At 42.8% G+C, this 12,633-nt stretch overlaps 1 protein-coding gene across 2 annotated transcripts in view; it reads right to left on the bottom strand.

Annotated features, from left to right (window-relative positions):
• Positions 1-12,633, bottom strand: part of LOC121554752 (TBC1 domain family member 14) — a 75,463-nt gene that overhangs the window by 43,252 nt on the left and 19,578 nt on the right. The window contains exons 1-2 of one of the 2 annotated variants that reach the window (XM_041868492.1): positions 7,651-7,977; positions 2,047-2,170 (exon numbers count right to left, since the gene is read on the bottom strand). In XM_041868492.1, the coding sequence (XP_041724426.1) occupies positions 2,047-2,170; positions 7,651-7,685 (159 nt within the window). In that variant the 5' untranslated portion in view covers positions 7,686-7,977. Of the gene's footprint in view, positions 1-2,046; positions 2,171-7,650; positions 7,978-12,633 lie in introns of those variants that run through there. The other variant, XM_041868491.2, reaches the window with a different exon arrangement.

Below are 12,633 nucleotides of genomic sequence, written 5' to 3'. Positions count from 1 at the left end.
AGATATCTTTACTTAATTGAGTAGCCTACTTTTTCCACCGCTGCTACTTTGCATATTCAAGCCTGTCTCAAAATATAACACTGCCACTTTAAGGCTATCCTGGTAGCCTATAAAATATTGCAACATTACAATTACAACCAAATATTTTTATGTCTTTATAAAATAATTCGCCCAGGGCTCGAAATGAATGTTGTCCCGTCGTCCCTGGGATGCAAAAAAAAAAATATGTCTACGGTTCAAAACTGACTCTGGGACAACAGATCCAAAATTCATACAACCACAGCACATAGAACATTTTTAAAAAGCAAATGAGGCTGATGCAACACATCAGACCATTAACGTTTTATTGCTTTATATTACAAGCTCAACAACGCGAATGTTCCAAAATGCAATTAGCGGGAAAACACCATTCTCAAAAGTGCACCACACGTGCAAGCGTTTTAACGTGACAGAGATGAAAATATCCATTAGAAATTAAGAAATAGGAGAGACCTAAAGATGCATCAACTAGCATGGGTTACTAATATGACTAGGATTATACCTTGGACTGCTGGAAAATAAAAATAACGTTGATTTGAAAACCAATAGAACATGAGAAAAAAATGCTGGTTTCAATGGCATATTAAGTGTTTATAAAAATAACACCACAACATTTCTATGGTCGTATTTTGGGCTACTTTGATACAAGGTAAGAAATGCTCATAAAATAACATGAAACATCCAGGTTACCTATTACCTATATAGTTCAATTGTTTCAAAATGCGGACAGTCTCCACTCAGATTCAAGGTGGGTGATGTGTGGTGCACAACATGGCAGGCACTCTCCTTCACTCTCGGTTCTTGTGACAATTTGATTCTGTATGATTAGAGTACGTCGACAGACTCAAGCCTTTAGACGCTACTGTTAATTATCCTTAGTTATATTTGTGAAACATGGGGAGAGGTCTGTCCGTGATAAAGAGATGCTGTTTTTTGACACCACACTCCACAAAGCAAGTCCTGTAGGCTCTAGTTTTATCTTGATTAGTGTCCAGTCATATGGTTAAATGCTGCAAAGAAGGACCTAGTTAAGCTGCAGCTGGCCCAGAACAGAGGCACCTTTTGCTTTTCATTGTAATCAGAGGGCATGCCAGTCTCTCTTGGCTAAGAACTGAGGAAAGACAATGCGTCGCTTCTTGTTTTTATAAGAAACAATGTGTAAGAAATTCCAAATTGTTTGGATAGTAAACTTACACACAGCACAGACACACACACTTACCACACATGCCAACAGGGGTCTTTTCACAGTCCCCCGGTCCAGAACAAATTCAAGGAAATGTACAGTATTATACAGAGCAATGATTGCATGGAACACCCTTCCATCTCATATAGTGCAAGTCAACAGTAAAGCTGGTTTCAAAAAAACTAATAAAACAACACCTCACGGCACAACGCCTCTCCCCCATGTGACCTACTTTTTGTGTGTATGTACTTACATGTATGTGTAACTGATAGATGCAAACACACAAGCACACTACATGTTCATGTTTAAATGTATGTAAATTGTAAAGTATTTTGTCTGTAATGTATTTTTCGTTATGTGTCTGACCCCAGTAAGTCTAGCTGTCGCCATTGGCGCCGGCTAATGGGGATCCTATAAAATAGAAATAAAAAACATGACCAGCGTTTTGCCTATAAGTATGTAATTAAAAGTCTAATTTAAGTTTGGCTACATTTTCTGGCGCCTCCATCATCTCAGCATCGGTTTGGACATGAGGCTGTAGCCAATATGTATGTCACCTAGGATTTTTTATTTATGAAAATGAAAAACAGATTTGAATATTATTCCAAGGTTGGCCTCTCTGATCCAATTCTGAAGTAATTGTTTGATATTGTGATGAGTTTTTTTTTTTACTTGTCCGTTCGTTCAACTTAAATCTATATTCTTCTTATCCTACAATTTGTTTTACTTGTCCCGGACCAGAAGACAAGCGTTAATGTCGAGCAATGTAGTATGTTTTCTCCATCTGTGTGTGTGTGTGTGTGTGTGTGTGTGCACGTGCGTACCTTCTGTATTTTCTGGGGGTGTTTCACTGAGCACTCTCTAGGGAGGATTTTCCCAAAAAGCTTCCAGCCCGGGTCCTTCTGCTCCACTGGCCGAGTGTCCTTCACTTTCTTGACAAACAGACTCCTGAGAGAGTGAGGGGAAGAGAGGGAGGGAGCAAGAGAGGGAAGAGGGAGAGAGAGAACAGTGAGGGACAGAGAACGATGGTGTGAGTGAGAGAGCGTGAGTGAGGGCGCATGAGTGAGCGTTCGAGAGAGCGTGAGAGAAAGAGCGAGAGAGCGTGAGTGAGCGAGAGAGCGAGCGAGCGAGAACATGGAAATTAAGACATTAAAACCCAGAGCCAAAGCTGAACACACACTGGCTCCCTTCACTAGGTCACCCGAGGCGGAGAACTGCGACAATACAATGGCTGGCTGGTGTGTCCATGAGATAAGCGCACAAGCGGAATTCACGGATTTAAACAAAGCCACGCCACGAGCCAGTGGGCAGTTAAAGACCCAAGAGTGGAGCAGTACAGGCCAAGGATAGAGCACTAGGCTACACTTCAATTTAAAATACCACCTTGAATTAAAAGTAGGCTAGAAAGAGCACAGCGAATAATCTAATAATCGATGGGTTTGGCATTAATGATGGAATCCGCATTAGGGGAAGCAGCGCCAATGTCCATCCCAGGACCTTTTATATTGTTTTTGTTTTGTAGACTAAACAGAGGTGTGGTTAAAAAAATTGCAGTACATATTCTGCTGTTCTATCGCGTGTGCAATGATGTCTGAGGGGAAGATAAAAACGTGTTTGTTGATTGCAGTAACTTATTTGTTGTTGTAATATCCCAATGGACGTGGCAGTTTCACCATTAAGGAGTCCAGCTTTAAAGTAAACTGTACCGCCATCTCTGTATTTGAAACAGGGATCAACATTACTTGTTAACCATTTACTGAAAAAGTGTCTTAATCAATAGAGGAAATGTTATCACGTGTTCCATTGGACACAACAGTTTGTAGTACCAACTAGACAATGTTCTAATAGGCTAATGTAAGGACAGTCAGAACAGTATGTTTAGCTTGGGTAGATGTTTAGAACTGAATGCATAATAATGATCATGGCCATCTCTCTCACGTGGTCCGCATCCCTTTAAGATAGGCATACTGCATTCATTTCTCCATCAACATAGGCTATGGTGCAAGATTCACAAAGAGACAATGGAAGGCTTCAATAAAAAATGTGAATAGAGAGTGAAAAAACATGAATAAACATCAGCTGATAAAAGAGCCAACTTCCTCATCGTTAATAGAGGTGATGTAACAGGCAGATAAATTAGCCAGCTCATTTCCTGCTTTCCAGTGGAGTAAACTTGTCTTTTCTGCAAGCCTAAGTGCTATGCAATCCATAAGGTTACTATTGGTTAGGAAGCTGAACCTTTAGAATCATCAACGTAGTCACGGAGTGCAAAGCAATTCAGGATAAGACACTAGGTAGAGGATATTGGCTTATCTAATGACTTAATTACTTGTATATACAGTACCAGTCAAAGGTTTGGACACACCTACTCATTCCAGGGTTTTTCTTTATTTTTTACTATGTTCTACATTGTAGAATAATAGTGAAGACATCAAAACTATGAAATAACAAATATAGAATCATGTAGTAACCAAAAAAGTGTATTTCAGATTCTTCAAATAGCCACCATTTGCCTTGATGACAGCTTTAAACACTCTTGGCATTCTCTCAACCAGCTTCATGAGGTAGTCACCTGGAATGGATTTAAATTAACAGGTGTTAATTAACAATGTCTTTCCTTCAATGGGTTTGAGCCAATCAATTGTGTTGTGACAAGGTAGGGGGGTATACAGAAGATAGCCCTATTTGGTAAAAGACCAAGTCCATATTATGGCAAGAACAGCTCAAATAAGCAAAGAGAAACAACAGTCCATCATTACTTTAAGACATGAAGGTCAGTCAATCCGGAAAATTAAGAACTTTGAAAGTTTCTTCAAGTGAAGTTGCAAAAACCATCAAGCGCTATGATGAAACTGGCTCTCATGAGGACCACCAAAGGAATGGAAGACCCAGAGTTACCTTTAAGTTCATTAGAGTTACCAGCCTCAGAAATTGCAGCCCAAATAACTGCTTCACAGAGTTCAAGTAACAGACATCTCAACATCAACTGTTCAGAGGGGACTGTGTGAATCAGGCCTTCATGTTCGAATTGCTGGAAAGAAACCACTACTAAAAGGACACCAATAAGAAGAAGAGACCTGCTTGGGCCAAGAAACACGAGCAATGGACATTAGACCGGTGGAAATTGTCCTTTGGTCTGGAGTCCAAATTGGAGATTTTTGCTGGTGACACCGTTTGTGATTTATTTAGAATTCAAAGCACACTTAACCAGCATGGCTACCACAGCATTCTGCAGCAACACGCCATCCCATCTGGTTTGGGCTTAGTGGGACTATCATTTGTTTTTCAACAGCACAATGACTCAACACACCTCCAAACTGTGTAAGGGCTATTTTACCAAAAAGGAGAGTGCTGCTTCAGATGACCTGGCCTCCACAATCCCCTGACCTCAACCCAATTGAAATGGTTTGGGATGAGTCGGACCGCAGAGTGAAGGAAAAGCAGCCAACAAGTGCTCAGCATATTTGGGAACTCCTTCAAGACTGTTGGAAAAGCATTCCAGGTGAAGCTGGTTGAGCGAATGCCAAGAGTGTGCAAAGCTGTCATCAAGGCAAAGGGTGGCTATTTGAACCACAGAGTGAGTTACACCAAAACCTCTTGGCCAGTATCTCAACAGAGAGACTCTGGAGGATACAGGTCAGTAGTCAGAGTGTAACTGCTGTTTGACATGACCGGTTTGACCCCTAACCCTTGACCCACTCACCCCCATGGAACCAATCTCGAATGCCTTCAAACATAAATAGTAGATTGGCAGATTCAGGACTGGAGCTTGCATCTTCCCATTAAAAAATGTGTCCCTACTTTTACAGTCTATCCAAGTGTCTAGTTGTGTCCATTTGTGCCTGCCTAATTGTTGCTAGGACCAACAAGACCCAGACCAGGAACTAGCCAATGAGTTGTTGGTCTGGGTTTCTACGATCTCGGCTTCAAAGCACACTGCACGAGACAAACAGAACTCAAAGCCTGAAAGCCAGTTCAAAGTAACCGACAATGACGTACAGATCTCCTTCATGGGACATAAAAGGAGAGGCAGAGGGGCCTGCTATTTCTCAGAAGGCAGGAGGGGAAAAAAGCATTGAAGTGGATGATGTGAAGGAAAACTTGGAGGAAAAGAGGCAAAGACATAACCATTGGCACCAATCATTTTGAGACTCAAAACTGTAACTCAAAACTATAGGCTAAATCTCAGAAACAGTCTAGAACAATGAGAATGGGGAATATCTGAAAGTGTGTCTATGAAAGCTATCCTGGTTAACCAGACTGACCATTGCAGTCGCCGGTCACCATTGTTTGACCTCACAGTCTGGTTAGGTAGCCAGGCTATATAGAAGCTCCAGGCAGTGCCGGAATCTGAACAGTCTTCACTTTTGTTCGCCTTCGAGAAATATGTTAAACTCCAGTTGTCCCAGTAAAGGTCCATGATCATTATCTGTGATCTGCCTAACCTTTTGTGTTGGCCATTCTGGGTCCAGTGAGCCTGATCAGTTGCAATATTGGACGCTGTGATGACATGGCAGGTTATGAAACTGTGTGACCTGTATCTATAGACCCATCATTGCAGTCTACAGAGGATGTGGAAACTTGAGCAGAATATATAAGCCTTTGGAACTTGACCTTTGATTAATCCTTTCAATGGCTCACAACATGTTGATGAATGCGTTTCATAATCAAAACAGTTCAAGAGGTTCAGACTGCACTTATGCTAACCTTTAACGATTAATAAACATGCATATCTAGAGAAAGACAGGTGAGGTGCAAATGTATAACCAGTATGCTCACTATCCACCAATTCTTCCTTAAATCTGATCGTGCCTTATATTACATATAGGCACCAATGTTTATAATTAGCAATCTCAGGCTCTGAGGCAAAGTCCACGGTGTTATAGTTCTGACAAGAAGCCAAGCTTGAGAAGGGCCTCCTGTCAATTAGGCAAATATTGAAATATTTCAATGGAAAAATTGCAATGCACTGAACTAGCAATGAAATACAGTGCATTCGGAAAGTATTCAGACCCCTTGACTTTTTCCACATTTTGTTACAAATAAAAAACTGAAATATCACATTACATAAGTATTCAGACCCTTTAAATCAGTAATTTGGGTATGACGCTACAAGCTTGGCACACATGTATTTTGGGAGTTTCTCCCATTCTTCTCTGCAGATCACAGCAGGCAAATGGTGTGTGCTATAGTACTGTATCAGTGGTGGAGGTCTTGCATGTAATTATGATGTTTACTTACGCAACACCAAGCCCCGCAGCCATTGTTACGGCGCTGTTAAGTAATAATTTGACAAGAGAAAGAGCAGAACGTTGTTGGGACTAAAATAAATATTACATTAATATGTAACCGGATAGGCACATAAAAAAATTAAAAATGATGCAAAAATCAAAACATTGCCTGCAATGCTGCATCTTAGGCTAGATTAGAAAGTAGCTTGAAGAGCTGTGGCCAGGTCGTTATTGTAAAATAGCATTTGTTCTCAATGACTTACCTACCTAAAGGGAAAATAAATAAATAACTAAAGAAGAGAACTAAGCACTATAACACTGAGTCTTAAACTGCAGTAACTACCGCTGTGATAAAGGAACTTGTCCGGGGAAGTTCTGGAGTGCAGGGGGCACAGCTGGGCGCCGACTGAAACCGTCACAGAGCAAAGTCTGACACTGCAGCTTTCCTATTAGCTAAAACTCAAGGTTTTGACTATAAACTAGGCCTATTTTTCCTAAGTCCCATTAGCTTACCATAAGGAAACTAAGGATTCACACTTGGTTGGTTGTAATAATTTGCTGCAGTAAACATTACAGTAAATAGTATAATGTCGAGGGGCAGATTCTACAAGATTTTCTGTACTCAGTCGTGAATAATGTAGGCTTAAGCAGAGAAAATTGAACAGGTTTAAAAAAGTAAAAAGCAGAGAAATCCCCAGAGTGTGTACCAGAACTGCTTTAAACACAACAAAACAGATGACAGTCACAACACAGATCATAGAGCAGCAAGGGAACGTTCAGGACTTCAAGTACTTGTTACCCTCTCCAGGGTATGTTCCATGATGACACACGGTACACAGAATCACACAACTTGCCTAAACTAAACCATCCAGGCCTCATAACCACTCACATGGCAGAGTGTTCTTTGTGTGTCAAGCAGAAAACTATAGCCTGGGTACTAGTCTGTTTCTGATAACATTCCACTCCTTGTACTCCTTGTCATATGCCAAAACACACACACACACACACACTACACTCCCAGTGTCATGTTTAGCATATGACACAGAGTACAAGGAGTGGAATGTTAACAGAAATGGACTCGTACCCAGGCTAGGAAAACAAATGGGTAGAAAACAGCAATATAGCCCCCTAGATAACTTCAAAAGCCAGTGTATACTACACACCGAAGGTCAGAATAGCCCTCTCGTACATACAGACCTGTCAACGAAGAGAAGAAGTGAAGGGGCAGCCATCCTGTCTGTATGTCAATGCAAAACCAGAACAATCTCTCCACTGTCCAGAGAGAAACTCTTCAGATCCTCAGTAGAGCAGTCTGTTCTCTCTCAGAGAGAGAGAGAGAAAAGAAAACTCCTTAGTATGAAGTAGAGCCTCTCATTCAGTCAAGGCTAAAGTCCATAGTTGTATTCAGTAGGATAAAATAGAAAAAGATAGAGACACCCACAGCTGAGAGGTAACCCTGTGTCATTCAGAGATCCTAACCACAGCCCACTCTACCACCAACTCCGCCTAAGAGTGAAGGAGTTTGACTGAGTGGAGGGAAAGAGAGTGAGAGAATGTGTGCGTGTAAACAGAGAGAGCGAGAGAATGTGTGAGGTGCAGAAAGAGAATGTGTAACTTCACACACACACACACAAACACACACAAACGAGAGAGCGAGCGAGAGCAGAGTAATCGATTGGAGGGAGTGGCAGAGAAAGGGATTGGCCCCAGTGCGTGTAGAAAACCTTGAATAAACCTTAACACAGAGCGCATGCCATTGTCACCACAGTGCCCTGATCAAACAGTGGTTTGACAAGGTAGTTTGAAATCTCCCAGTAGTGAGAGGAAGGCAATTCAGAGCTGAGGAAAACAAGAGGCAGTACGAGTAGGGGAATTTGTGTACGCAAAAGTGAAAATAATAAACCGCCTGCACTAAAACAGCCCAGCTGTGATCAAGAGGGATGTAAAACCAGCCGTTAAAACTCTTTGTTGAACTTTAAAAACAGCTTCATAAAACGTCAGAGTAGGTTTTTATGAAAATACCAATGGCCATAGACCCATACATGTATTCATTATTTAAAAAATAGGCCTAAAGCCTCAGACACACCAAGGATACTCAAACATTTTGTTGTGACTGTCAAAGAATACAGCAAAGAGCTGCTGTTTTTATGAGTGAGTTCATGTTCAAGTTTTTATTCAGCACTGTCAACACTGTTTTTATTCAACACTATTAAAAAACATAAAACGGATTCTCTCTACTTCCACTCGCGCTGCAGCTGCAATGAGTAGCCAAGTGTATCGATAGCCCTGCATTTGTATTATTATTAGCAGCTCATTGTGTCTATTTTAATATTTCACTTTCTCTGGTCATAGGAACAACATGAATTTGTGCATGAGGCAGATGTGGATACGGTGCGACTCGAGTTTTGCCATCAGGTGGAAGAAGGTCCCCTCTCTCTGGTCAGTCTCACCAGATGAAAGGTGAGACTAAGTCCCTCCGCTGAGACTAATGTCGTGTTCAAAACAACTTGGAAATCTCAGACTTCTGACTTCAGTGCATTCAAGACAACTAGGAACTCTAAAAAATGTTTTATCCAACTGGGAAAAAATGTACAAAAATTGTATTAACCGGTCATCCAACTCAGTCAGAAACTCAGTCATCTTTCTAGCGCTCCGACTTTCCGACCTGAAGATCACTGACGTCATGATTTGACCTATTTTTCCTGAGTTCACAGTTGTCTTGAAAGCACCATGACCATCAGATGCAGGTACCATCAGTCCAGTAAAAGCTGTGCTACACCAACTGATCTATTTTGTTATCAAAGCTTGAGTTTTGAAAAATAATATGGTCTGAGAAGAACAATATTGGCAGGCCTATAGCCAATATGCTTTGATAATGTATTAGGCCTACTGCACAAACCTAATTCCTACAGAACTGTTTTTATTAACAGTTAATTCATATTAATTAGGTTAATGTTACATTTTTTAAAGTCATGTTTAAAAACAAAATCTCAGCTTGCTTTTTGACTGCAAAAGTGAATCAGAAAAGGTTGGTGACCACTGGTGTAGATAATGCTGGTTATGTAACTTTATCATTTGATAATGCTAGCGAGGCAAGCTAGCCAATCTAATCCAATCTGGAGCTAAAGTTAGTCTACATCTGTAAAGCATAGAATTAGGGTTTCCACTAGTTACCACAGCCACAAAGCCTGGCTACATCGTAAACATTTATGAAAACAAGGTTTAGGTTAGGGTTAGGCATAAAGTTAGCAGTGTGGTTTAGGTTAGGTTTAAAATCCCATTTTAAGAAGATAAATTGTAGAAATAGGCAGGTTGATGACTTGGTAACTAGTGACAACCTAGAATTAGCTTGACCAGAGTTACTGGCCTGATGACAGATTGCTTCATCAACAACGGTAATGTGTGTGATGAAAAGTTGCATTAAAAAACACCCAGTTTGATAAACTAGTAAGTTAATTACCATACCAAGCACATACAAGTATTAGAGAGTCAATTAGGTTGTGAAGTGCATTATCAAAAAGCTTTGTCCTTTCTTTATAACAAAATGCAATTTACCACTTGGCTGTCTATTGTATTAACCGGTCTGAACTGCAACATAGAAAAGACCAGCAAGGGAGTATGCATCAGGCAGACATACCCTCGCTGTGGGCATTCCTTTAAATGGAACAGGGAGGACACTTGAATCAGGTTGGTGACATTGGACCTGGTCAAAAGGTCAAAACAGTTTTGAGTTCACCTTCATAACCATTCTATTTCACATATCATGATATCTGAAGTGAAATAGAAAGGAGAATGCAGCGATCAGGTTGGTTCCACGGTTCCAATGCTAATCATAACAACCATTGATAATGTAAATCAGTGCTGTGTGTGTGTTTGACCGACCAGTATCTTTAATGAGGGGCCAGGAGCTGATCTACGCATCAATGGGGTGCTGGCAAAAGACCTCACCTCCAGCCTCACCTCTTGCCTGCTCACCAATGGTCGTCGATGGGGAGACCAGAATTAGGTAGGTTTAATCTGACCTGTACAAACTTCAACATAGTACCTGTTTGTGTCAGATATTACCTATCCTAAATGCCATTGGTAATAGAACAGTGACTAGGATATGTGTATGTGTTCACAGAAACCTGTATGGAGCCAGCACATGGAGACTTGCAAGATGATGTGATGAAGTCCAGACTGACAGATGGGCTTGATACTGTGGTCTCTAAATGGAGAGAGAGCTGGCACTCTGCATAAACATTTTACCAGATAACTTTTACTTGTATTGTCTTTTTTTATTATTGAATGGTATCAGTCAATATGGAGAGGGAGAAACCCTGTCTATTCTGCACCAGGATCAGCGAACTCCTGTTGTATATTGGACACCACACAGGAAGGTATGATCTCGCCGACATGTTTGCCAAGGTAGCCCCATTACCACCTGCCAAAATGCAGATAGGCACAGTATCAGTATCAGCTGGGAATGACAATGAAAGGTGAACATCGTTATACTGTATTAGCAGAACACTGCTTCTATGGTATTATGTAAAGGGTTGTTTATTCTACGTTACTGTTACTACATTTGAAAGTTATCAAAACACTGTTTAGAATATCTACATAAATTCAGCAATTGCATTCTTCTCATATTACTCTGTAGGCTTCTGACCTATTCAAAGCTTTCTCCGGCATCTCTGTTTGAAGGACAGAAGCGACCACAGGTGTCAGAGTTCTTTCATCCGCTGCTGGAGGACCGTGACTGTGGCCCGAGCATTGTGAGTGGGTGGTTGAGCCGGAGGAGGGCGAGAATGAGGGTGGAGTCTGTCCAGGGGCAACTGCAGCTCATGTCCCAGCCGGAGGGATGCTGGGGAGACCCCTGTGGTGGAGTGCTGTGTGGCAAGGTAGCACAGCAGTGTTTGGAGCAGGCTGGTGGCGAATGTGCACCCTTGTGCGAGGTGGGCCCTGATGCCATTCTTGAGCGTCTGGTTGAAACGCTCCACGCCCCCCATTTCCCTGGGGGTGGTAGTACACACCAAGTCGTGAGACTGTTGCTTGAGCCGGACTATGTACAAGTGGCCCTCGTGCGCCATGGCAAGCACACAAAGAGCACTTGAGACCACAGTGCAGAGCCCTCACGAGACACGTGTCGTTCTAGCAGGACAGCTCCTCTCTGACCTTGAAGTAGGGCGACAGCTCCTCTGGCGCTTTGTTGGGCCAGCCCTGTTTGATGAAGGTCACCAGCTTGGAGAGAGTAGGGTCGTCTGCCAATGCTTGCTGGAGCGCCTGCAGTGACACCGTAGCCTGGAGCGGGAGAGGAGGTCAGTCAAGACGTTGTCACGCCCTGGTGTGAACTGGAGACGGAAGTTGTACTGCTGCAGACGGTCTGACCAGCGGGAGAGGTGGAGGGGTTTGTGGCTGTACAGATAAAATGTGCCACCGTTCACATGCCCAGACGCATGCTAGAAGCCTCCTGCTCACCCACAGAATAAATCTCTGCTCTGTGGGGCTGAAGGCTCGGGAGACGAAGGCGGTCGGCCTCTCCTGTCCACTTTGCAGCTGGGACAGCACTGCTCCTACGGCAACAGCAGAGGCATCGCACGTGACCAGGGTGGTGCTTGGGAGGTCGAAGTGGGCGAAGACCAGTGATGAGGTGAGCTGTGATTTAAGGAGACGCACAGCATAGGAGCAGGCTGTCGTCCAGACCCAGGGCTCCTCTTCTTTCAGCAGGTGGCGCAGCGGAGCGGTTAGTACGCCGTCATACCCAGGAAGGACGCAACCTGGGCAGAAGAGGTTGGTTCTGGGATCCGAAGGATCGCTTCAGTTTGAGTGGAGTGGGGAAATCGCCTCGGCTGAGGCGCGAAATCCCACAAAGTCAACGGCAAGGGCGGTGAAGACACACTTTTCTCCATTAAGCGAGGTGGTGTTTTGCCAGTGCAGTGAACATATGTAGGCACTCATCATGGACCCCGGTGGTGGGCCCATGAACAATGATGTCGTCGAGGTAGATGGCCACCCCTGGGATCCCTGAGAAGACAGACAACATGATCTCGTCGAAGCAGCTGGGGGCGGAGCTTAATCCAAAGGCCATGCACTTGTAGCGGAAGACCCCTAAGTGGGTGATGAACGCTGTGAGGTTGCGGCTGCTGGGGTGTAGCGACATCTGTAGGTACAGTGGGGAAAAAAAGTATTTAGTCAGCCACC

This window comes from Coregonus clupeaformis, chromosome 19 (genome assembly GCF_020615455.1).
Source record: "Coregonus clupeaformis isolate EN_2021a chromosome 19, ASM2061545v1, whole genome shotgun sequence".
NCBI lineage: Eukaryota > Metazoa > Chordata > Actinopteri > Salmoniformes > Salmonidae > Coregonus > Coregonus clupeaformis.
Note: the sequence above shows the minus strand (reverse complement) of the source record. Positions and strands in the feature narration are given on the sequence as shown.